Source organism: Dermacentor silvarum, chromosome 7 (genome assembly GCF_013339745.2).
Source record: "Dermacentor silvarum isolate Dsil-2018 chromosome 7, BIME_Dsil_1.4, whole genome shotgun sequence".
NCBI lineage: Eukaryota > Metazoa > Arthropoda > Arachnida > Ixodida > Ixodidae > Dermacentor > Dermacentor silvarum.
In genome coordinates this window covers 20756524-20784055 of record NC_051160.1, presented here as the reverse complement: position 1 = coordinate 20784055, position 27532 = coordinate 20756524, and the positions used below count along the sequence as shown (strand labels likewise).

The 27532-nt window shown below is 48.3% G+C and overlaps 1 protein-coding gene across 1 annotated transcript; it reads left to right on the top strand.

Annotated features, from left to right (window-relative positions):
• On the top strand, positions 1 to 27526 carry LOC119458687 (protein jagged-2). Its single transcript, XM_037720546.2, has 16 exons — positions 1 to 57; positions 153 to 207; positions 6745 to 7151; positions 8056 to 8340; positions 9879 to 10097; positions 11653 to 11869; positions 15615 to 15728; positions 15996 to 16109; positions 16243 to 16356; positions 17030 to 17146; positions 17866 to 18093; positions 18550 to 18674; positions 19255 to 19512; positions 20690 to 20803; positions 23016 to 23181; positions 24466 to 27526. Exons 1-16 carry the CDS (start codon positions 1 to 3, stop codon positions 24921 to 24923), a joined length of 3048 nt encoding a protein of 1015 aa, XP_037576474.1. The 3' UTR covers positions 24924 to 27526.
• The last annotated feature ends 6 nt before the right edge of the window (positions 27527 to 27532 follow it).

The following is a 27532-nucleotide window of genomic DNA, read 5'->3' as shown; positions in this document are numbered from 1 at the left end:
ATGACCGGCAAGCTGTCGCAGTTACCGATACAGTGGAAACACCTGTACATGCTGTCAGTGCGCAAGTGATGCTCCACAGTAGCGCGCTGTTATGTGTTGTCGACAAACACGAGAATGCTTATGTGTGTTTTCCTTCTGTCTATTTTTCGCAGAGGTCCTTCACGCTGATCCTGGAGGCGCTTCATCACAACAACTACACTGAACCCTGTGAGTATTACTGGTCTTCAATGTTAAACTCCTCATACTCTATTGCGTTGTTCAATTCCTGCGTGCATGCAATTTAAAAAAAATCAACTGTAGAACACGCATTAGAAGGCATCAATATTCGATCTTAAGTACCGTGTTGGAGACTGGCCGGGAACTGCAGGTTCGTTATGAGACAGTGGAGGATGGGCAAATGAGCAGTGTGTGAAGTTAGCGATCTCCTGCCACGTTCAGCGAAGAACGCTGATGTCTCAAACCGGTAAAAGCTATCTCGTTTGTGAAGACTCATGCGCTCCTGTCGCGTCAGAGCGTTGTGTGCCCACGTGATCACCAGCTGTATAGTCACCATGACCTCATGCCGCTTCCTTGATGGCAACGGTAAACTCGGGGTGTTTGAGATTGAAAGTGAACGATGGTATGCATTGTATAAGCACCTTCGAAAGTGCAACACCGTCTGCGTTTGCGACAGCTCGCTCTGTGTCATTGCGGGATGGGATACGACCCAGAAGTGCACTGCAACTATAAGTGGTGTGTAAATATCTTATAGTCTCCTTGACGAAGATGACATCCCTTATCGAAATGTTGGCGCCAGACTGCTCTCTCCTCTGGTTCTTTTGAGTCGTCTTCGTTTTCCAAATACCCTACGGTCTACCCTGATTTGTAGACGCACGCGAATTTCCGAAAAGGCTCTAAGTCCACAGCGAAGGCAGCGGCGGCTATGACAACGACAAAAGTTGTCATACTGGAGTCAATTAAACACCACATCGTCTTTAGATATCGACCTGTATCCGAATCACATACACTCGAAGCCTGACGTAGTGCCTCCGGCCGCTTAACCTTGAATTACTTCGCTAGATGGAACACGTATTTAAGGAATGCTACATACAAAGATTCCATCAGCTAATCGCAGATGAGCGAGACGTATGTCCTCGTGAGTTATTGAGTTCGCATTCAGGTATTCTCTCCATAAAAACGTACCGACAGGGCCATAAATTCAGCGGTACGACCAGGGAGGCATTCCTGTGACGGCTTGCAGTCAACGCCACGCCGAAGAAGCAACATGCAGCTAGCAGCCACGGTGGCGCTGTCAGACACGTGAACATCAGCGACGCGTCGCGGACACATAAGCGCGGCTTCAGTTCACACGGGAAACCCCTTCAAGTGGAGCGAAATTAATGGCGCCACGTCCCGGGGGAACAAAGATCGGTCCTTTTGTGCGCGCGAAGACGCAGTATACATCAGGGAGCACGTATCTCAGTCGCCCATGCACAAGGCTGCAGCGGGCGACAGAGAAAGGAATAAGTCCACGGGCTAACGACGCGAAGAGCCTGGAATACACTTTCGAATACTGCGCAAATTTCGCTGAACCGACGGTGAAAAATAAAAAAAAAAGTTTAGAGCGGCAGGCACTCGGGGAGGACTCCCGGGAGTCGCTTTGCGGAATGCGGGAGCGACGCATGGCGCAGCCGTAGAGATAGCGCGCGCGCGCGCGCTCCCGCCGACAGCGCCACCACGCGATCGCCGATAAGATCAGTTCGCGGGGGACTCTCGGCCGAAAGACAAATGAAGGTTGTTTTTTTTTCTTCGCTTCTTCCGTCCCCCCCCCCTCCCCCTCGCCTCCCCTCCTCTTCATTTTTAAGCAGTCTCACTTTGTGAGCGACCTCCTCCATTTGCTATTCTGAGCATCACCTGAAGAAGGTCTTCCACGTAAGACTGAGGAGCGCCGTCGCTGTATAGCATCCCGGGATCTCTCCGCACGTGTTCTTTACTTTATTTTTCTTTTACGATTTCTCCAAATTTACGTGGTTTCCCGAGAAGTCCGCTGCTCCCATTCCGGTGACGCTCTGACTGCTTCGTTCCGAAAGCATGCCGATGTGGCTAAGAGACCGACCGCACGCAGCAGCTGTAACGACCGTCGGCCGAGCACGTCCTGCTCCGCGGATCTCCCTTCTAGTACACACACCTTATCTGCAGTGCACGAAAGAGAAACTCTTCCATCAGCGCCACTATCAGAGCTGCTTGGTCATGTCAAATCTGGACAAGGATCTCCTCAGAAATGACCCTTTAAGTCCCGATTTTTTTTTGTTTTAAGATTCTTTTCGCGAGCCCCACAGAAGTGCCTGAAAGGAACGGCTTCAGAGACTCCGCGTAGAAGCAAGGACAAGATCCAGCAAAATTGCACATAGTCGCTTCGCGTAAGTGCGGTTCCGAGAGCTTACACTGCTCCGAGCAAGTATAGACTTCAAAAAAGTATCCAGGCTCTCGCTGCATTACGCGCTTTCTGAGCCATTAACTGCGGCCGACGCATATCGTGAACAGGGCCCGAGATGGCTGCAAGTTCTGGCGATAAGGCTCAAAAATGAACGTTCTTCTCGGGGGTTTCGGAGATGGTACCGGATCGCGCTTAATGCAGCGGAAAATTTTGCACGCACGTTTACGCCCAGCGCCTGAAGCGTTTCGCGTGATGCTGAGGTGGACTATAAAATGAATTAAACGAAATGTACGTGATTGTGATAACCAGAAATCAGCCGAATGATAAAGTGGACTCACAATATAGACAGAGGTCGACAAGTTTTTTTTTTTTTTCGTCTACCAGCATAAAAACATCAAACATCGTATTGGCTTGCAACGGCTGCTTAGAATGTCACCTGCTTCGTATCATACTTCACTGAACTGAATGTAGGAATGAAGCAACCGAGACGCGATGCGACTCTTGTGCTGTGATTATCGTGCGGAATATTATCCTTTCGCCATCGGTAATGCCATGCTGCGTACAGCAAGCTCTCGTTACAACGAAATCGCTTTATCCGAAGTATTTCACGTTCTCAAGTCACTATATATAGTGACTTGAGAACGTGAAATGAAGCAGCTAAACGAGAGTTATAACTCTCGTTTAGCTGCTTCACCTTTAACAAAATACTGATTATAACGATGTAAGTTTCCTGTCCTGATTACTTCGTTACAACGAGGGTTTTCTTTACTGTTCACGTCCTCCAGTTCTAGTCAAGCCGCCGAAGCAGTGCTCGGCCAATACAGCCGAGTTCTCCCTATGAAAGTAGTACATGCTTTTCGCTTGAAAACATTGTTGCTTTGTAGATGGAGTTTTGTTGTTAATATTTAGTAAAGGAGTCAATGATGGCATTTCAGCTTCGGCAACTCGGGTGGCAATATTTATTTGGATTCGCAGTGCAAGCTTACGAACACTTGCACTGTCGCACGTACTAAATACTATATATACGACTCGTAAAGCACGCTTTCGCTCCGAACACGTCAGAAGTGCCACTTAGAATAAGCCCAACCTCGATATAACGAATACGACTGCAAAAAATTATCGGATATAACGAAGTCAAATGAAAAAAAATTGTCGATATAAGCGTGTCATGTCATGATTATACGCTTAAAACAAATATGAGATATAACTAAGGCAATTTAGTGTCGGATGCGACTTCGTTATAACGAGATTCAACTGGTGCTGCAACGAGTCTTCCGGCTGTGCATCGCCCGGTCGGTATTAACGAATAGCCGAAAAATCGGCGCATGTCGGGAGCATATGGTGCCGGCATTTTGGTCCGACAAAAAGAGAATGGCTTTGACAGCCACTCTTCGTTAACGGCTAAAACGTGCGTACCCATACGCAGACAGCACTGGGAGAGAATAAGGGTCCGCGCAGGGCACACAAGGGGTCCGCCAGTTTGTCGCGCGGTCATCGACCCGTCAACCCTGACCTTGCACCACGTGCATCTCGAGCACAGAGACAAAAAAACCTCAGTTCCTCTTCCCACTGACGTTTTCTTTTCTTTTTTCTTTTTCTCCCCCAACATCGCGCGTCTCCGCTGTATTGACGGCAGGCGTACCGTGTTTTTGGCATCGCTTATTCGTCGTATTTTTTGTCGCCGTTGTTTTGTCGGCGGGGACGTCCAAACACGTGACGGCACTATAGACAGGGCGGCAAACCGCGTGGCGGTCGACACGTAAGACAACGCCCACATACACAACAGCCGACACCGTACGGTAAGGAACCTGCGTGGGTGAGATGGGGGGAGGGCTGCTTGTCGCGTATGCACCCATACGCAACGCCTTTTTTTTTCCCCTCTCCTAGGACCATCTATGCGGGAGATGGCCGTGCACAGAGTCCCAAAATAATACCGTCCCAATCGCTTTGGCTGCAAGCTCAGGCACAGCAGGTCCGCGTACTTTTTTTAGGGAACCCGGAAGGAACACTGTCCCTCCTCTCGCCCGTCGGTGTGGGGACAAGAGACGTGGCCAAAAAACGAGAAAAAGTGCCCTTCGTTGCTGTCAGCTTCCGGCGGGCAACCGGCGATCCCCTCATCCTATACGCCGGCAGCATCTAAATAATGCACGCTCCAACACTGCCGCCGGGAGGAGCGCCGTCAACTTGCCGAACGGGGCGGGGGTCAAAGGTCGAATTGGCTGCGCGAGTGAGGGATCCGCGCTGTTCACGTGTTCTGTCGAGCACACGCTACTTTTCTGCTTTCTTTCTTTTTTTTTATGCAAGTATAGCCGGAGAAGATGATCGGGTAAATTAACGACGTAACGAACGACGTAAGTTTCGTCATGCGACGATGATCACCTTCCACACGTATCCGCCCAGCGAGAGTGAGAAAAACAAAATAAAGCGGTGAAATTAAGGGAAAACAAGCGATTTATCCTTAAGAATCGTGGAGGGAGAGGGGGAGGGAAAAAAAGAAACATGTACGAGAATGTGCAGCCTTGTCTATCTCGTCCATGTCGTTTTTCAGTTAAATCAACGAGCCGACTACACACTAAACATTTTTACACCCTCAAGCGTGTAGATCGGTTCGTCGCCAGACGGACACCCTAAGGGTGCTGTCGCCTACACCCTACAACATGGGGGTGCTATATCGCACCCTAGAGGAAGGGTGCCACGCAAAATAAAGTTGGGGCGTTGCGTGCTAGCTTACATTAGCACCCATCCAGATATGGGAGTCAAAAGGGTATACGCGCTCCATTTCCTACCATGTTTGATTAGCCGAGCTTGAGGCTGCAGATGGGCACACACGAGACTTAAACGTATGGATCGTTGTACTATACATAACAGTAATTCAGGGCGTACAACCGAGCCTGTCTTCCCTGCAGAAACACGACCTTGCAAGGCAAATACTTTGGGGGCCGTGTATCCGAGCAGCGCGTATGTATTTATTATATAGACTCGCAAAACAAGAGGACAAGCAGCGTGAACGCGATTCTGAGAACCGAGATCAGGGAACCGGCTTTCTTTTTCTCGCTTAGGCCAACGCAGTCCCCCGCAGAGCGCTTGCACGCACGCTTGGCGAGTCACATTCGGTGGCAACGTGTTTTTTTTCCCCTCCGCGACGAACCCGAACACCAGTGAGCGCGAAGTGCTCGACGCGTGAGCTCTCGGCCCGCCGCTTGCCATGCTGGAGAACGTCGTTTATTTTAGAAAAAAACTAGAAGGAACCGAGAGCCTGCAGCGACAAGGGAAGGCGCTTGTGTTTGCGAGTCGTGGGTGTTCCCAAAACACCGCACGTGTCGCGGTAATTTAGCGGGAATTCGCCGTTTTCTCGGCCTCGCGTCGCTAAGCTCTGTTGGTTTTTTGGTTGGCCTCTTACTGTAATTCGTGCTTGAGACCTCGCGGTGTGCGCGTGCTGTGTGCGGGCTTCCAGGTGGGAAGCGAACCGAAACTAAAGTGCCATGCTGCGGATATTTAAAGATAACTTACATGTACGTAGCGCGCGCAAGAAACGAGGACGAAGAGATACGTAAATGCCCTGAGCATCGAAAGTTCACGTGCCCCTGCGTGAGACAAGTGTTGTTAGGCCGTACGGCAACCACATTGTGGCGGTACCTGGTTGTCACCGGCCGCACTCGCAAGGTTCTGAAGTTTCAAGAACAACTCTTACGTCTTATATGCATGTATATATACAGGGTGTTTCAGCGAACACTTTCAAAATTTTTTAAAGGTTTCCTGTGGCAGATAGCACAATTCTGGTTAATGAGCTGGTCTACTCGAGGAGGCGGACATTACTTGCACAATGAATTGAAATGCACAATCGATTAATTAACGAAAAATTCACTAATTAAGTTTCGAACTAATTACCTGATGGCCCATATTGCAATTTACAAATTGTAGCCGTGGAGTTCGCAAGGTGGATCCACTTGGAACGAATTCTCAGGATGACACCAGTTTCGAGATATTAATTCCCGAACTTTGCGGAGAAATGCACTGGCGTTCCAGTTAGTACTTGCTTAACAAAACGTCGCTTTATGCATTGAAGCACAACAGTAACTGGAACGCCAACTCCTGTTTTTTTTATTAAGTTGTATCCTACTATAGTTTCGTATATAATAGAAAAACTGATTTAAACACGGCCTCAGAGATCTGCCGACGCCAAATCTCGGAGGCTATGCGTTTTTTTTTTTCGATATGAACGGCTCAGTGACACACCTGTCGCCGCCTTGCTTTGTTTTTTTCTGCCCCTGCCACGTGTGTTGTGTCCCCGACGCTTCGTTCCTCTAAACCCTTCGTTGTCCCCGCAGACGTGGACCGGCCCATCGAGCGGCTCGCCTACTCGGGCCTGGTGCTGCCCAGCGAGGAGTGGCACACGCTGCGGCACCCGGGCCGAGCCGCGCAGCTCTCGTACCGCATACGGGTCACGTGCGCGGCCAACTACTACGGGCCGAGCTGCTGGACGCTGTGCAAGCCGCGCGACGACCGCTTCGGCCACTACCGGTGCTCGCGCGACGGCTCCAAGCTGTGCCGGCCGGGCTGGACGGGCGCCACGTGCGAGACGCCCGTGTGCCGACGCGGATGCCACCCCGTGCACGGTTACTGCGAGCGGCCCGGGGAGTGCGTCTGCCGACCCGGATGGAAGTCCGAGCTGTGCGACCACTGCGCCCCCTACCCCGGCTGCCGGCACGGGTACTGCAACAACACGCCCTGGCAGGTGAGCGAGAGCTGCATCTATATGTGGGCAAAAGCTGAGAATTAGCAGCCCGCAATGATTCCCATACGCAGTTAGCTTTATATGACCGTATATAGGAGGCTATGATCTGACGCTGCGCTGTGTATTCACAGAGATCACTACCAAGAGTCTGCAGGTAGAGAGAGAGAGAGAGAGCATTTAATTAAAAACAGAGAGGTTTGCAATGAGCCAGCTCACTATCTACAATGTTTCACGTTGCATACCTGTGTGCCTGTGAGTATTGCTTGCGCAAACGAACGTAACCTCAGGTGACACGCGGAACAGGACCTCATACCATGTTCCCCGGAGTCGCGGCCAGGCGCGCACGAGTGAACTGCACGAACGCGGTCACAAAGTGTAAATGAGCTCTCACTAGTTGGCGAGTAAAAGTGAATAACATTCAAAATTGAGCCGCGGATGAGGCTTACACAGTACTACGTTCATCGCCGTTCAGACACAAGTCAACCAATCAATCAATCAAACTGAAACGGAGGTATGCCACCACCTATAGAGCTTTTAACAAGCAAGGAATATGAGAGAGAGAGAAAAGCGGAGGAGATGGAAGCATACATAAGCGACATCTGACTGTAACGCAGGCTTCTTCCATTGCCATGCCAACCTATAGGCGATATAGCATGTCTTTTCAATCGCGAGATGACACCGAAATGCGATAGAGGATCGAGTCTTATATAGTTGGCTCGCTTGCGCCTTTCCATTCTTGCACTACTATCTGGTCCCCGCGTTCTGGTTGAATCGGTTCACGGGGACGGGGAACACCGTTGCTTGTTCTCGCTTCCGCTGTTGTATACCCTGCAGCATTCCTTGCGTTTACGTCCGCGCGAGCCACGTGTGCCAGTTCCACGAGAACCTTGTTTCCGCACCGCAGTGCATCTGCGACCTGAACTGGGGCGGCATCCTGTGCGACCAGGACCTGAACTACTGCGGCACCCATGAGCCGTGCATGAACGGCGGCACATGCGAGCACACGGCTGGACCGCAGCACTACCTATGCCGCTGCCGGCCGGGCTTCTCCGGCACCAACTGCGAGCTGGGCCGTGGGCCGCCACAGGGCTGCCTACCGGCCGCCTGTCTCAACGGCGGCAGCTGCGTCCAGCGAAACGGCACCTGGGCGTGCGCCTGCGCGCCCGGCTGGACCGGATCCAGATGCCAGGTAACGTTAAGAAAAAAAAAAAAGCTGCATATCGTTAGCTCATGTTAGTGGTGGTTGAAAGGAGTTCACTCGTCTGGCAACAAAAACTATATATAGTGGAATCTCGTTGATACGATTCTGCATAATACGTTTTTTTTCTTGTTCATTTCCCGGCCAATGTCTTACAGGCGCAATGTATTTCGGATAATTCGTTTTGTTTTCCGGTTCCCGTGATGATTTCGGATAATACGATTTTTGGATGATACGTTTTGTTTTCCGGTTCCCGTGAAGATCGTATCAACGAGATTCCACTGTAGCTAATCGAACTTAAGTGTGCCACTTTGTCGAATGATCTTCACTCGAGCGACAGGGGCACAAGAAAGCACCGAATAACGGAACTTGCAGTGTTGGAAAGGAAAACTGTCATGTTAAGTGCTACCGTGAGGCATCCCTTTACAGTTTTTCATTCAACGAGACTCCGCTAATTTTGTAGGTTTACCCTTACCTCTATCTACTGCACTGTCACTTCTCCCTAATGCAAGTCGACGCTGCAGCCCAACTTCGGGCTACATTTCCCCAACTTCGGAGCGAGCCAGGGACTTGGCGTCATCTATAAAAGGCAATTCGCTGTCAAGTCCCTAATTGCAGCCTAATTTCCACACTTGCAAGGCCTTGCATTGCATTGTCTCACCTGTAACTAAACGGGAATATATCGAGAGGCGGAAGCTTCGCACCTATATATACATAAGCAGCTCACGAAGTTGAAGATAGTGGTGTGTTCTAAATATTGTCTTTAGTAAGCCCCGAGACACAGGTTTCTGATCATGTACCAAGCATTGGACACGAATGTGTACACCGCGATGCATTTGCCGCCGATTCGTATACATGTAGTGCCACTGGTGATGTTAGGCCTAACGCCAAAATTTTATCTCATTCTCATATTCATGGCACCCTTTTGGCATCGCCCGTAACGCGCCACAGTCGCGGTGTCGACAAATAGCGATAACGGAAATAAAAGGCAAGAGATAGGGGTACATAGACCACTGACCCAAGTGTTCCACAACATTTATTCATTTACTGTCTAAAGAAGTCACGCTTCGATCACGCGGCACATCATGCGATCTTTTTCCCTTCACCTTCTAACATACTCCGTCCACTTCTACAAATAAGCACTGTATGTAGACCTCCTAAGTAGTCCCAGCAGCACACCTCTGCTGTTAACCCAATGCTGGTAATATGTTTCCGAAATATTCAGAAAAATGTACCAAACCGGTTTTCCGCTCATATTTCATGAAGATTCACCATTGTGAACAAAGGAAATGCATATATTGAGCATGCAAATTAGCTTCTTTATATGTAGTTTGCACGTGGAGGTTGGGAAACATTCAGAAACATGCACCAAACAATAAGTCGCGAGGTAAATGACAAAAACGCACATATTCTGTCAGCTCGGAGGTAATGCACATAGATCGCGCTTAATGGAATCGCGCGCATGATATTCACCAGCTTCTTTGAAATGTCTTTTACCAAGAGTTGCGGGATGATCTGTGGTCGCGCAGGACGTGAGCGGCTGCCTGGCGCGTCCGTGCCAGAACGGCGGCGACTGCGTGGCGTCGTCGCAGCCCCCAGGATTCCGGTGCATCTGCCCCGTGGGCTACGGAGGCGCGCGCTGCGAGCGTGACGAGGACCCTTGCCACCCGAACCCTTGCGCGCACGGCGCCTCCTGCTTCAGTCTCGGCGCGCACGACTACTACTGCCACTGCACCGACCGTTACCAGGTACGCATGCTTTTACGCTTAAGAATGTCAACACGCTTATTGGTAAATGAGGGTGTTTTTTGGTTTCTTTGCAACCGTGCAAACACCCTTACAACACCTTTCATTTCTAACAGAGTGTTTGAAGAGGAAGCGCTCTTGCTGCACCCTTGTCATTTTACACTCTGATAAACAGTTTGCACGTACTGGGTGAAATAAGGGTGCTTTTTGGTTTTTTACATCCATGCAAACACCCTTGCAACACCTTCCTTGCCTAACAGAGTGTTTGAAGAGGGAGCGCCCTTGCAACACCCCTGTCCTTTTACACTCTAATAGCAGTTTGTACGCTCTGGCCTGTGCATTTCTGTATATAGTTTCAGCTAATAATCTGTTGTTGCCTGTACATATACCTGTGCGTATTACAAATTCGCGCATATACAATGCTTTATCATGCTGGGTTACCTGTCTCAAAGGAAACATATGTATTAATTATATCCTACGGTATAGATATCCCAGTTTCGTCACATCAGCATTGGTAATTTTAATAACTTTCATTTTAGGGTGTTGTGCAAACACCCTTTGCTCGTGGTGTTCCCAACACCCCGAAAGGCTATCAACCCTGGGACAAGATATTTACACCTTAAAGTATGTTCTTTTTGGAGTGTAACGTATACTTCGCCGCAGCGTCCTGACGAAGCCGCGAAAGGGCTCAGTCGTCACTTATCCGGAATCAACGTTGCACCTTTACACAAAGTAAAACCACTGAAAGGGAGTCAACGCTTCCGCTGTGCAATGTTATAGCCTTGGATAAGCTATACAGGGGATTTTCTGAGGGCGCTCCAGTCTGAGCAGGCGTCATTCCAACGCGAAACACCGTAAAAATGTTTAAACCATTAAGCTTAATGGTGTTAGCCGTGTAGCTAAAGTACACCTCAATGGTGTAAAAACGATGCAGCCAAAATTTTTACGTGTGCTTTTGGTTGGTTTCATTGGATCAACACCATTAACCTTAAAAGCGTAAAAAAAAGAAAAAAAGGAACAAAAATTAATGCGAAGTACACGCGCCAGAAAGTCACGTGCTTTCGCACGATCAAGCTTCTGATTGGCTGGCGCCTGTTGGAGCTTCCACTCTGCTTTCGGGGCTGTTTACGCTCGAGCCGTCCATCGCCGCAAGCCGCACCGCACGCGTGCGGTCGTGCGAAAAAAATGCACATATCAAACACTGGTGCACACATTTAGCTTTACACTGTGTGCACAGTGCAAACCGTGCACAGTGTAAACCGAAACGTGCGCACAAGTGTTCGATATGTGCAATTTTTCGCACGACCGCACGCGTGCGGCTTGCATGCGGCGATGGTCGTACCGTCCCACAGTGCCGCTTTCTTTTTATATTTTTTGCCACCGCAATACCTCAAATCCATACAACGTAAAGAAAAATAAGTGGATAGAAAACATTTCGGTACACCTTTGGGGGGGGGGGGGGGGGGGCAGCGTCTGACGCCCTTTTTCCTGCATTCGCGAAGCGAGTTCACGAGGTAACACCCCTGACCCCTTGCTGCTCGCGTCGCGTTCCTCGCAGGGCAAGAACTGCACGCAGGATAGACCATGCGGCGGTCCCGGCGGTCAGCCGTGCTCGTCCCCGGCCTCGCTGCAGGGCTGTGCGGCCGTCGAAGAACACGGCGGCGGTGCCTCGGTGTGCGGTCCGCACGGCCGCTGCGTCGCCAGTGGCAGTGCACCGGCGACCACGTCGAGCTGCGTGTGCGACGCTGGATACACGGGCCGCTACTGCCACGAGAGTAAGCGTGCATCCTTATTACAACTTCGAGAGAAAATTTGCAATTCAGACGCACAGACTGAAATTTACGAGTTCCCTGGAAACTCGGCAATTTCCGCAAGTTTCGAAACTTCGCAAGTTTTGAAAATACAGACCTCAATTTCAGGTTACATTCATTCAGGAGGAGAAGAAAATCGGCTTTATCACAGAATCCCTGGTACTTTTTTTTTCTTTTTTTTTTTTTTGTTCGCGGGCCTACAATCGTAAGGATGGTGTCAGCGGAAACCTCCGCAAAGACTGTTGGCATGAACGCGGCTTTCGCAGTTAACTACTGTGAACCGCTTTAAGTTGGTGCCGGTGAATCGAACGGGGCTTGAACTTGTCACCTGCCCTGCCTGCGACGATTAAACGTGTTTTTCTCCCTATCTGCCTCAGAGTAAAATACATCTTGTACGGTATATAGCGAAGAGTATCCCGGTAAAAAGGCATTGAAGCTCACTCGCTTATATCGAATTTCGTTATACGTACCGCCAGATATTAATATCGTAAAAGAAAGGAAAGTGCAGAAGTGCAAAAGCACAACGACTTCGGATATACATTTAGAATCAACATATACCAGTCGTTCGCGACATGCCGAACTTAGCAGTATCACCGGAGTGCGGCCATGCGCTATATGTTGCTTTTAAGTTGGCTTTTCCTAACTGCTTATAGTCATACGGTGGAGTTTGACGTTCTGGTAAGTGAAAGCGGCAATATCGCCCTACATGAATGAGGCGAGTCATTGGTGCAGCTGTAAGAATTCTCTTGTAACTTTGTCGTAACACTGATAAAAAAATTGCGTTAACAATGTTCGGCGATAACGACAAAAGTTCACACCAATCATCAACACGTGCGTGAGGGCGCAGAACGTTGCGCAACGTCAATCACTCTTCGGCTCTTCTGGAACCCCAACTTTGCGTGGACGGTTGTCTGGTCGAGTAAATTAGATCGATCCCGATATCAGTGCACAATCTATGTTCTCGCAAGGGGTTTTAATGCGGTACCACGTCTCAGCAGGCCTACTGGGGAAGCTGTATCGCTTGACTTCGACAATCATATCCTTCGACGGTTTCTGCCCTCTTTCCAATTCCGATCAATTACAAATTCCTCCGTGACCATGCCATTTCCCCCCCGTCATATCACGCGTACAACAGAGTACTATACACATCGTGCTCTCATTTTCGAGGAAGCTCGCACGTCAAAACGCCGGCCGCTTCAATGAAAATTCCGGAGAAGCAAACTGCCGCACCTGCACCTCGACTGTGCCGTTCAGGAATGCAAACAAAAGCGAGTAGAAATGTTATCAGCTGCCACAGGAGAAGAATAAAAAAAAAAAGAAAGAAAAATAAAAGCGCACTCGGGAGGGAATCATTTTTTTCCTCGCACCTGCAGCTACGTTAGGCCTAACGCAAGCCGAGAGGAAGGAAGACAGCGGGATATAGCCTCTCGTGGGGAGGGGCGTACACTGCACCACTAAGCGCTTTTCTCAAATGCGCTTTTTACGACGTCGCTCGTTACAGCGAGCTTCGCAATGAGCTGCCTTTTCTCGGCGGTGGTGGTGCTTCATTCGCTCCCTCGCCATTTCTTCGCCTCCGCTCGCTGGCGGAGGTAAAGTGGAGCCCGTGGAGTCGGCGGCGGCTCCCGAAATGAGCTGCGATCGCAGTATATACGAGAGAGGATCTTGCGAGGGCAACAAAGAACCAAGAGAGTGTGCTCCGGTGGCGGCGGCGCTGAGTGGCCTCCCCGGTCGCTTATTGACTCTCTTTCTCGGAAGAAGAGCCCTTCGCCTCCTCCTGGCCCCCTCGTGCAGGATTGCCACCGGCGTACGCGCTCATTCCGACTGCCCGCACAATGCACTCCTCGGGACTTCCATCGTTTGCTCCTTTGAGGTCCACTTGTCGTGATGTTTACGCGGTTGGAGTCAATCCTGCGGCGAATCCGTAGCCGAGGCTCATGAACCACCCTCCGCATACTCTTAAATTGCAGACCGTTCTTTGGGAGAGAACGCGTCCGTTTGCGGGAACTCGCGAGCAAATAGAATTCTGGAACTTTTAATTCTGATGGAGTTTCATGCTCTTAGCGAAAGTGTACGTCTTTCATTTCCTCTTCTTCTTCTTCTTTTTTTTTTTGACTGAGGCGGCGAACTGTGATTTCCTTACGATGTTAGACGTCACACGTGGTCTGTCGCCATATCTTCATATGAGGGAGTGGGAAAAAAGCGACAGAGGTGGATGACGGGGGAAGATGAGTCGGCACTACCTTGTTAAGAGGGCATCGGAAGAGCATTCGCACAACCCTCTGTACAAAGGCAAACGCTTCGCGCTCGTCAGAAACTCGACTGCTACAAGCCTATACGATAACCACAAGCGCAGGAAGCGATCGAGTCATTAAATGAGCACGATCAGCGCGTCTAGCTAGCTGCCGCGAGAAAAAGGCGTAACCTCTTCTGGAACCCGATCAGAGTCTGCGCGTTGGCTCACTGACAGAGGGAGGGACGGAATGTACCGACGTGCACACCATACACGTACCGCTCGACAAGATCGAGAGATGGGCCGCCACAGCTATCAGACGACGCTACTGCATGCAGGCCCGTGACCTCGCGAGGCCTAGCGCGGCAGGTCTCCGGCCAGACCAGTGACCATCGGAACGAGCGCGTGGCCAGTGTATATAAACACCGCCGGAAGGGCTTGCAGGAGATAAAACGAAAGCACTGGCCGGGAGAGGGAAGGGGGGCGTCGCGCGGCAGGGCGCGCATACGCGCTTCAATTACGCTCCACGGTAGCCGACGCGTGTTGAGACCGCGCCGCCGCCGCCGATTCTCTGGAACAACTGTAGTGGGCGGGAGGGGGGGGGGGGGGGGTGGAGTGGCGGCGAGGGCGCGCTCTTTGTAGCCCGCTTGTCGTTCCGTGCGCGGGTGGCGGGTGAAGGGCAGAAGATCGAAACGTCGCCCCGACCTGCGATGCGAGGGAGCGCGCGGGAGGCGGGGGTCTTCTCTCGCCGCCGCCCAGAAGCCGTGGGCTCCGCTCCCGCTTCCAACCGGATGCGGCGCGCCGAGAATGGAATGCCGCTCCTCCGGTTGTTCTCTCGGCCTCAACGCGCGCGCAAGTGGTGGCGGCGCTGGGGCTCCAGCCGCGCTGGACACTGGAGCACGCGCGCGCCTGTCACTTCGCAAACGAGCTGCTCGGCCCAAAGAGCGGCCGCCGCCGCTGCTACCAGCCGCTCCCTTCTTCCCCTCCCCCCTCCTCAACCTCACGGTATCCGAACCCCTCTCGCCGTGTTCAGATGAAACGCGATCATCGAAGTCCGCCCAGCTCGTTTCACCGCACGGCTATACCCGGCAGGGGCAGCAGGGACACGCGCCTGCGTATCTGTGCCCTCGGCGTTGCTCGCATACACGCCGAAGCGTATTGGGTGCAAAGAACTCTCAGTTGGGGCGGGGTTAGGGCGACCTCGGCACACAGTATATGCTTCGATTAGACCAGTGGTTCACAAAGAACCTAACAGACCCAGGTCAGAGCTTCTCCAAATGAGAGTTGAGCTTGCAGGAAATATTGAAACCACAAATAAGAATTTTGAAACTGAATGTCTTTCTTTCTTTCCATTACAATATGTTGCATTCTCGTCTTGAACTGATTATCCTTGCACGTTGATCCGATGAAATGAATACTGTGTGCAAATGTCATTATTTTAGTTTATGCTAAAAACCCTGTGCCATTGTTGCATTGCAGACATCAATGACTGTGCTCATCAACCGTGCGTAAATGGAGGAACTTGCGTGGATGCAGTCAACAGCTACAAATGCATCTGCCCAGAGGGATGGGAAGGCCCACACTGTAGCAAAAGTACGTGGAATCCTAATCTCTGAAAGCATACAAGTGTAATTTCGTTTCACTCCTGCATGCCCACTGCATAGCTGATGCATGCTGTCCAACTTGATTTGGGAAGAACGTAGTCTTGGAAGATCTACATTATCTTTGTGCGAAAGACACCTAACTGGTCAGCCAGTTTTATAAAATTGGATACTATCCAGCATCACTGGGCAACATGTTTGCGGTGTAGTCTCACCAACACAGTAAGACAATGTCCATAATGCAGTGTTACATTTTCAGATCGAGATGAATGCCAACCCAATCCATGCCACAATGGAGGCAGATGCACAGACCTGATTGCCGACTTCCTTTGTGAATGTCAAGGGCAGTGGAAAGGGAAGACCTGCAACCTCCGTGAGTATGCTCTCCGTCAGCACATATAAACAAACACAGAGCGAGTTGCCAAGAGAGTGCAACATAAGTTCATTTGTAGTCAGAGCCCTGCAGCTGGTTGGTTCCAAACTTATACCTCTTGACATTCTTCCAGGGGATTCTCACTGCGATAGTGACACATGCCTGAATGGTGGTACCTGTGAAGACATTGGTGACACCTTCGTCTGCCATTGCCCGGAAAACTACCACGGTCACACGTGTCAAATTGGTGAGTACTCTTGAGCCACCTGTGCCACAGAATCGTAACTGGAGTTTCTGCGCAAAAGCAACAGCCTGGTCACAGGACTTGCTCTGATTTGGCACAGGCTCCATCTAAAAGTTTGGCCCTGATGTTTTATCACTTTATCTCAAAATGGCCTGTCCTTCCCAACCATCCTGCAGAACATGCATAGTTCAGTGCAGGGGTGACATCTATAAACTACGCAATTAAAAATGACAGCAGAAATGTACAAACTGCCACACACAAGGATGACCTGGTTGTAGCCAAATTCTTCAGTCGGGTCACTTCTTGTTCTGAGCGTTTCAGTAATTCTCTATGTAATTTGTACTGCCGTTATGAAATTAAACAAAGCCATTGCACCCATGACCACAGTTGACTCTGGAATGTTTATTCAGCATACAGTTGCATTTGCACGGCTAAAACGCTACGGAGAAGAAGGCACTTGGTCGTCCTCACTCACCCTCTAATGCTTTGCAGCACCAAGACTCTGAGGAGCGCAGCATAATGCAAGCAGGATTCAGAAATGTTCATGCTCCCAGTGGCTTTGTTTCTTCTGACAAAGGCTTCACATTCAAAATGCAGTATTGCGCGACTTGTGCCAATGAAAACTTAAGTCGCTTTCCGCAACGGTGATATAAAAGTTCATTTCTCCCGTTTGCAGCCAAGGTCAATGGCTGCGAGTCCAACCCATGCCAGAATGGAGCTACGTGTGTCAACAGCGGCCGGGGTTTCTCCTGCATGTGCAGAGAAGGCTTTGAAGGACCACTCTGCCAACAAAGTGAGCGCCTATACTGTCACACGCTGGCTTGCATGATGTTAGCCCAGCCTTTCCATACTGTTTCACTATAGCCATTTAATTTCTTCATTTAGGAAGCTACGTCAGAAGGACTTGTCAAAAAGACTTGTCAAGCAATGTCAAAGAGATGCTCTTTAACGAACAGTCTACAGAGGCGATGAGGCGTACACACTGCACAGCTATTGATAATTGCCATTAGTAATTGCAGTTCAGCCTCACCACGTACTGTATCTTAATGTTGACCGATTACTTCTGCACAACTGAAATGGCTTTGAAGATTTTTTTTTTTTTTGCTTTATTTCCAGCTTGCTGTGAATAAAATCAGAGATTGCCTGCCATTGTGGTGATAGAGCATGATCAAATGAAAAATAGTGTGCGCCAAGTAACCTGCCCTCTGCAGAAAGAGAGAAGATATATATATATATATATATATATATATATATATATATAACGGTCTTACTTTGCTTTAATTTATTTTTAGCATGTTGATTATACTAAACTAGAAAATCTGACAGCATTAGACATTTTCATGTTCTCTTGATTAGAAAATAGTAGCTGATAAGCATAAACTTCCTGGAATTCAATTCAAGATAGCAAGTGTTGCCTCACACGGAGCTAGGAGCATATAAATCCTCCTTCCCAAACTATTCCCGGACACAGTGCCGACCTGCTGCTATACAATGTGTGACTCCACTGTGCAGATGTGGACGACTGCGCTTCATCGCCCTGCCACAATGGTGGCCGCTGCATTGACGGAGTAAACTGGTTTCGGTGTGAATGTGCACGTGGTTTTGCTGGCCCCGACTGCCGCATCAATGTGGATGAGTGTGCTTCGAATCCATGTGCCCCAGGCAGCGTCTGTGTGGATGCCATTGGAGACTTTGAGTGCCGTTGTCCGCCTGGTCGTACGGGCAAGCGATGCCACGTTGGTGAGTCTTTTTCTTTTACTCTCCTTTTTCTTTCTATTCGGGACGGGGGGTGGGGCAGCAATGTAGTGACACAAATGCATTTCAGTTCAAATAAATAATGGTCACATGGGCTACCAGCTAGGAATTGTAACCTCTTGAAACTTCTGTGTGCATCATCATGTGTACACAATGCTTCAATTTACATGTAAATTTGAAACATCCAAACATTCATAGAATATTACAGCGAAGAAAAAAGAAATGAGGTAACCGAATTGCCACACATGTGCAATTATGTTGCATCTCAACTGAAGTGATCATCAGATGCTGCTGTTTAAACATGTATCGCATTAGCCTACGTTTTCAAAATGACTTGTGCAGGGGATCCATCACAAGGAATGTGTAGCTATGAATAGCTCATGCCAGAGTGTATTCTCAGTTACAAATATTACATTTTATGTAATTACTTGTTCTTTCCAGTACTTGTGACCCCAGCCACATATCAGCCCTGTGAATGGAAAGGCATCATGTACCCTGAGGGAAGTCGATGGCAAGAAGACTGTTCTCTTTGCAGCTGTCATTCAGGAGCCGTGACTTGCATTCCAGTGAGTTCCTTACCTGTGAATGGCACATCTGACTACCCAGAGCAAAATGTGATGATGCCACATGCTTGGCTAAGCAAAGACTGCTGCAGAAGGCAGACGTAGACGTAACTTATTGAAACACAAATGCCCGCCATTCTAACAAGGAGAAACAAAATGAAAAATTTTTAACAAATGCCTATATGAGCTCGACTGGAACTTTCATCTTGCATACAGTGCCTGTCCATGCAGAAGTTAATATATAGCAAGCAACGAATTGCACCGGATCAGTTTCTCTCATGGTCAGATATCTTACAATCCTCTAGACCCCCCCCCAGCTTTGGATCTTTATTTTTTCAGGAAGTTTCTTGCACGAAAAGCTTACTGAAGCTGCTTGGTTGGATCCTTTCTTATTTTTAATACAACATATTTCATTTTTCTTTCGTAAACAATCACCAAACAATGGTTATCAACCTTGCAATACATAGTTTATAACGTAACATAGAGTTGTGAGAAATTGAAAGTGGCATCATCACACACGTTTCCCCCATAGATTGTGCAGTTATAGGTTATAGCAGTTACAAAACAGATGCGCTTTTTACAGAGTGCGTGCCCAGAGTCTGGCTGCGACCCGTCTGGACCTGCGGAGCAATGTCCACCAGGTGAGGCCTGCTTGTCAGGCCCACCTGCAGAGTCTTGCTTCGTCAGGCCCTGTGCCCAGGGTGGCCAAACCATTGGCCACTGTGGGCCACTGCTGCCGGGGTTGGCCAACCAGTCCTCCAGCTGCCTTCCCAATGCAGCTGAGCCCAGCAACGCTTGTGCCAAAATCACGCTGCTCTTCGATCGCCGTGCCATGGCACCAGTGAGTGAAGTATAACAACAGTAGTGTTTCAACAATGAGCATGCCATCGTTGTAACTTAATAGATGAGCAATATTAAAGTGCAGTGTATCATCATTATGTGTAAACATGGCAGGTGATTGTCTTGCTTTCTCCTTTTGTCACTCATGCTTGCTGGTACGGTTTGCAAGATAGAAAAGTACATGCATAACTAATACTCCTTGGTGCCAGAATGTGGAATACTGTGTACCTACCTAGCCTACTGAATAATGTATTTCCACAAAAACGATTCATTCTTTCTGGATGATGTAATTCGCAATACTAGTATGTAACTCTAGCACTGTTGCCAAATAGATCATTTAGCATAGTGCCCTTTCTAATAAATTACAACTAACCTTGCTAGCTCAGATATGTTTCGAGGTACTTTTCCTATGCGCATTCTTGTACAAGAAGACATTATCATTATTCTTGTTTTCCCATGTGTACCAGTGAGCTGTGTTATATGCAATGTGCACTGACATTACAACAATAATTCATTTTGTAATGCCTGTTGGCTCACCTCTTTAATGCATGTTGACTGTGACAAGATAATTACGGAGAGTCAAAGAACAATGAAAGTTTTTAGCAGTACTCAATATGATTACGAATATTGATAAAGTGAATTGATATGATAAAGTGAATGAATTGATAAAGTGAATTCAGAAAATGTTGAGGTGCAAACGCAAGCATGCTACTCAGCAGTTCCTGGCAGATCAGCTTTAAGAATTTTACGTATGTCGATATGCTAATAGTAAACCCTTTCCAGGTACTGACAGAATTGCCAGTACACAGAATCGGAGTAGATTATGTGTCTCACAGTTGCCTGTCGCAGATCCAAGTGTGTGTGTACAGAGGTTAACCAGCTATCATGGACAATGATGTAACCTGGCATACATTTTCATAAGGTATGCGGCTGTGATTAACAGCCTAAGCGTAGTTAAGGAATAAAGATACAATTGCTAGCTCTAGCATATATTAGCGCAAACTAAGCACTAGTTTTAAACTGATGCCCACTACTTTCTTCTAGTCATAACCAGAAGCTATTCATATCTTTAAAACTTGAAAAACATCAAGTTGTTCTAAAATGCTTAAATGCTAACTGCTACAATGCCACTTCCATGCCTTTCAACAACTTTAATAAAGTTTAAAACTACTTTTCAGGGAATCACGGTGGAATCGGTTTGCAGCAACATACGGAGACTGTCCATCCGGCGGTCCATCGTCATTCTGTGTGCACAAAAGCTGACAGACGCTGACAGTATTGAAGTGACAGTGGTAAGTATTATTATTACATTATTATTACTACAGTGGAATCTCGATGATACGAATCTCACGGGGTCACAAAAAAATTCGTATTAGCCGAAATTCGTATCATCAAAACACAATTAAAACTAGCTAAATTAAAGAGTCGAGAGGTGAACTCACTCAGGCACACATACGTAAAAAGCATTTACACTATAGACCACTTATAACGTAACCGTTTATAGTGCAGAACTGGCTACAACGCGGCCTTTTCCGACTCCCGTTTACCCTCCCATAGAACTCCATGTATACGCATGCCGCTTACAGTGCAACCGCGTGAGACGAAATTGCGGCTTCCGCGGGAAAATCTCGCCGACAAGGGCGGTAGCGAGCACGAGGTGCGCCCACCGATGGGAGAGGAGATCAACGAGGGCGATGCGGAGGAGGAGCATGAGACGTGGAGCACGAGTCCAAGGGCGATAAAGACGTCACTGCGCGACGTATGTCGAGTGAAAGCGTGCGGGGGACGCGCGCCTTCACGGACAGCGAACGCACAGTGGAGAGCAAACGCGACTTTCGTTGCGCGAAAGGCCGTGGGGGTATGGAAGGGAGGGAGGGAGGGGGGGCGACGCTGTGCTGCGGCGCCAAATGCTTGCAACCGAGTGCAAGGGTAACTGGCGACGCAATCTCCCCACGCGAAAGGAGCAAAGCGGGAAGGTAGCACGGGAGGGAGGGAGTGGGGGGGGGCGGCTCCTGGTCTGCCAACAAATGCGTTCTTGTACTTTGCGCCTGTGCCGGCTGTCGGTGTTGTCGCGCGCACCGTATCTTGAAAGCGATCTCCGCACGGCTTTGACCTTTGTATGCGCTGTGCTTACGCCGCTCAGTTTCCGTTGAAGCGATAGACCGCACGAACCTTCGCTTGCTGCGGCGGCCGCGCGTGGGGAAGCGTGGCCGCCGCAGCGAGCGAAGAGACAAGAAGAAAAGCACAAAAGCAACAAAAGCGCCACCGCTTCAAACTCCTCGTGCCCAGTCGCGGCTTCCGCGCTGTCCGGCGTCGCGTGCGCGCCTCCGCACCAAAAGAGAAAGGGAAACGCGCGTGACTGCGCGCTGTTCTCTCTTTCGCGGCCGTCGGTGGGGCGGCGTTTATTCGTATCAACCGACGCGGGTCGAAAATCGATTCGTAACAAACGTTCTCTAGCACGTTGCAAAGTAATGGGGCTCGGCCGGGACCGCAGAAAAATTCGTATCATCCGGAAATTCGTATTAGCCGTGATCGTATCATCGAGATTCCACTGTATCATTATTACAACTACTACCACTGGTATGTGTTGCATGGTCTATTGTAGCCTAATTTTTGTACGGCCTGTTTCACATTTTTGTGTTTTCAAATTCATTACCAACACCAAGTGGCGAGCTTAGCCCAAGACCACCTGTAATGCTGTTCAAGAACACAGCAGCTGTGGTAACAGCGAAACAAGCAAATACACATGTAATAAAGGCATTGCACACAACTTGAAAACTGAACATTTAAATGCCCTTCCTCCAAACATAGCAACAAACGAGTGCAACTTCAATGTGGTTCATGCTTCATGTAAACTCTTGAACCTTGGTCTTGTCTATGATTACTCATCACTAATGCCTTCATTGCCAGTTGCTCACTCCTGCTGTCACATGACATGGATCCTTCATGTTGCCCCTGAGCTGCTGCTACTGTTGCTTTTGAAATCTGATAACAATGTGCCCTTGTGTTTCATCGAGCCTGTTTATATCAGCGCAGTGATTAAACAACTTCAGCATGACACTGGCTCAAACACCTGCATTCTACATGAAAACAAGAGCACATGGGTTACTTGCAGTCACACATAAATGTTTTTCAGGATCTTCTGTGCAGAGTATAAAAGGGTGCTTCGATTTGAGGTGTCCTTAAATTTATTAAATTTGGTAGCTGGGCAAGCAAATATTTAAACACCACTGCAAACTGTGCAACAGATTGTACAGAAACAAATGGAACAGTTTTAAAATAAGCTCATTTGGAAGCCTTGGTCATTTGTCGAGTTTCTTCCTGTCTCGTCTGTCATGCATTTCGTAGTCAGTGCTTCAATTCTTTTCACTGGAGCAGGGCAACAGGAAGTAACACGACATGTGTGGGAAATATGTACTGTGCTGAAAACATTTAACTTGAGAAGGAATGTCCTGTAATTCTTTGTTGCTTGCGTGCTGTGACACTGTATGTTCATTCTTGCAGTTCACGCCAGGCCGTCCGTCAGCATCGACTTACGCAGCAGTGAGCGAGACAGCAAGGTCCCTGGCTGATGTGATCAGCCGCAAACTCACCAACCACACAGCACTGTCCTCGGTCATTGAAGTGAAGGTGGAAACATCCTTTGTGGGCCTTGACCAGAAGAACACAGGTCAGTGCTTTACGCAAGGACCACTCGTGTGAATGCCTCTAACAAAATGACGGGCAAAGGCCATATGCACAGGCTTGCCATTGAAACCAACTGACAGCTGATACAGTCGAACCTTGTTAAACAAAGTCGCATCTGACATGAAAGTACTTTCATTATATTCTACATTTGTTACCCGCCCATATTGACGGGACAGTTTCTAGATTTACTTCATTGTACCCAATAATGAATTAGTACATCCATGTCCATTATATCGAGGTTCGATTGTAGACCAGTTGCAGAGCAGGTGGCGACAATTTATAGAGAAAATGTTGATTGTAAACGTAAGTTGAAAACTCAAATCCAGACAGTGCTCTGCAACTATATTTTGTTAAGATTTTATAAGCTTTGTCTTTGCTCTTATGTAACGTGCTGGTGCGTATCATTCCCTGAATGCCTTTTAAGCTAATTCCACAAGAATAAAATTAGTAAGTGGTTGCAAGATCCCACTAATGTAACAGACATTAATTACATTTTTAAACTAAATTAAACCACAATCTGATTATGAGGCAGGCCGTAGTGGGGGGGACTCCAAATTAATTTTGACGACCTGGGGTTCTTTAACGAGAAACTAAATCTAAGTACAACCCAACATAACTGGTTGATTACTGGCTAGAGGATGCATGTATATGATAGTAAGATGCAACGTCAATGCCTTGAAGTATATGCCACAGCATTTCAAGCTGCCGGAATTGCTTCGGGCATGCCAGCAGCTAATTATATAAGGCCATTTTGATAAGTATTTGCAGCATTGATTCAAGTGAACATAGCATAGAATAAATTTCACAAATGTTATGCACTTACAGTTCCAAAGTAGGCCAAAATGTGAGTTCTAAGGATGCTTGCTGAGGTTACATGTGCAGAACAACATTTATTGGAACAACCAATGACTGCCTTAATGATTTGGTTTTAAGATCTTCAAGCTACACAAGAGTGATGAAGGGTCTTGCTGTAGAGGGACCTGAATCAATTTTCAATGCCCATATTTTTTATATGCACCAAGTGCAGTGCATGGCCAGAAATCAAACCCAAAACCTTGTGCTCAGGGGAATAGCACACCTATTGGATCTCAGCTGTGGGTGTCGAGATCAAGTGGGTGCGCCTTGACTTTTGGGTTAGTACTATCAAAACTGCTGCTGCTACTCAGCTACAAATACGGCAAAGCGAAGCTAAACTAGCCATGTCATTGCCATACTCATCACTCTGCAAGCACTAGTTGAAACTAACCGATTCTTGACGTGCTCGCAGGCCGGAGCTACCTGCTTGCAGCAACAGTCACGCTGGTCGGAGTGGCCCTGTTGGGACTGCTGGCAGCACTGACCGTCTGGTTCCTGCGCTCCCACCCAACGCTGTGCCGCTGTCCACTGCGTGCACCGGTGACAGGCGTCATACCCAGCGTCAGTGCCAAGCTTGACGCCGGCACGCCCGAGCCTGACAAGTCCAACAACCAGAACGAGGAGAACATGCGGAGGTATCAGAACCCTCTTCGCGCCGCGACCAACACGGATGCTGCGGAGGCGACGAGAGACACACGCAGTGCAGAGCTCTTCAAGCCACCCTCGCTGGCTGCCTCGAAAAACACAAATAGGCTATGTGATGCCAGTGTCAAGCAGTGTCAGAAGGACAACCCGCTGAGTGCACCCTGTTCCGCCAAAGTCTTTCCGGTGTCAGATGCAGATGTGGACACTGTTGTGGTGCTTGTCTGACAATGCTAGAGTGCCCCGTGTGTGGACTGATATGCTCAATGACAGTTACCAGTGACGTTCAGTGATGGTGCGCTGTTCTGCACATGGCCAGTCATCATTCCTACATCGAAGGAAACCTGTTTTTCAACAGAGCCACACTGCGCCATTTGGTCAGCAGCGTCCCCCTGTTCGCAAAAGCAGAGGTTACAGCACTGCTGCCACGTGTCATCAGCTGCCAGTGTGGCAGTTCCAAACATTCCCAGTGACAAGAGCACCCGATGCCAACATCTGACGGTCGATGACTCAAAAGTCGTACAGGCTTCTCATAAGAACAATTCATACAGGTTGCTCTGACAAAGTGCGCTGCAGCATTAAGCTCAGCAGTGAACAAACGGGACTTTAGAAATATGTGGCCACTGTGCCAGCACTTTGCAAAAGGGCTGCACTGATAATGCAAGAGCACAGTGCAGCCCCTCTCTGCTGCTGCATGCATGGACACCTTGAACTCCCGGATGTACAGTGTATTGAAACTTGCTAAGAATGACAGTTCAACAGTGCTACAACAGGATAGGTAATTAGATCAAAGGAATGGCTTCAGCGTGAAAATAAGCATAGATGTCTGTAAGAGTATAAATCTGCACAAAGACCATGGTGATATAACGAAATGTGTTCATTTTCAAAATAGTGTTTACGTAAAGGCACGAAAAATACTATTTAGCTAGCTGTCACTCTGGTAATGCATTGTTGCCATTCCATCACAGCTTTTGACATGTCTCGGTCCAAGTTTTACAAATGGCTAAAATAACTGCTCAGAGTACTAGTACATTTAGTGTTGGCGATCACAGATGAATTGTAAGAACTTTCTGTCTAGGACATTTTTTCTGCATGTCTGTAGTGTAGTGAATGTTTCACATGTACATATGTATATAGTAGCTCCATATGCAACGCAAGCACTGCAAACACTGCAGTGTTCTGCACATCGGGAGTGCTTAATTTATAAGGGAAGCATGCAATTTGCCACCCCCCATTCTTTCCGATCCTTGCAGAGTGTACAGCAGAGAAGCTCACATTTCCCCCCATTTATGTCCAGTACAAATTACGTACAACTGGATCACATTCCAGCAAACGAACTCTGAACATACATCATGTCCAGTGCAAGGTTCAATGTGCCCGCTCGTGAGAGCAATAAGTCGCACCGCACAAAAACGAAAGAATTGAAAATAGTATTCAGCGCAATGCATTTTTTTCACAGTTTCTGAAACATTAACTAGAGGGAAATGTCACTATATTGTCCATGGGTTTCTGGCATAGCAGTTCACCAGACACGGGAATGATAAGAAGAACACACGTTGTGTTAGGCTCAGCTTTAGCCGTAGTACACAGCCATGCAGCTTACTTGCTTTGGGGACGGTGCCAAGACACCATGTTGCTAATTTGTTTCATCCGACATTCTCGGGGCAAAAGTTAACACTACAATCATGAACACCCGTCTTCTCTCTCTCTCTCTCACTCACTTATACCCCTCTTTATGTGTAAGGTAGAAAAAAAAACTCCCCCCCCCCCCCCCCCTGCTCCCCTCCTTTTCAACATTAGAAATACTGGTTACAATGTGAAGTGCGGCAAAGCTACAAGGTTGCAAACCTTCTGCTGATAAACGCTCATTTGCTTACACATTTGCTACAGCCGATCACAGCACCTCTACACCAATGCGCGATTGTCACGTGATCAGAACGTTTGTACATGGTGGGCTAATATGAAAGAAAACATGGAACGTGTGTTCCAGATTGTTAAACGTCCTTGCTTTTAGCAGTAGAATGAAAGGGTACCATGTCGCACTTTCTTGAACATGGGACTACTCAGTATGCACCAGCTGGTCGCATTCCGACGAGTACCTCGTGCAGTCGTTCAAACTTCAACGATGCGTTCCTTTACATACTGGTGCACCTTGTACTGTTTCAATTAGCATTGTGGCAAGACTATTAAGCCATCAAAAGATTGGAGACACATGAAGCAGGAATAACTAAAACTGACCAAACTGAGGAATTGAATTTTTGTTACAATGCACATGTCACGAGAATGTCGGTCCAGAGACTGTACTTCCTTTCATTCCCATGGTGGTCGGACGGTTGCAGCACCAGACTTCCCTCTAGCAAGTCTATACAGAACTTGTGCTTTTTTTTTTCCTACTTTTTTTCCCTGGGATGTTCTTGAAACGGCAGTCTGAGCATGTGCGAGAATGTAAAAGCCTGATGTGGTATCACCGAAAGCCCACGGATCTCCAGTGAAAGTGCGTCCTCGCAAGGACCTTGGCTGTGAGGAGGGATGCCACGGAAGAAAACTCTAGTCTAGTCAAGAGTTTCCATCAAATGTTACGGATGCCAAATCCGCAACCCATTTTCAGATAGCTCCAGCGGTGTGTTGAGAAATGTACACTTTGGGCTTCCTGCGAATGGTTTGTGTGGATACGAGTGGCACTATGTTTAATGGCCTATGCTCAGAAGTGTGGATAAAAAAAAAAAAAAGTGTGTAGTCTATGCCAGCTTTGAACAGCTTGATTGCAAACAGCCTGTCAATGTGACTCTGTCCACTGATGCCAAGCATTAAATATGTTGCAAGCAAAGCAACTCTGT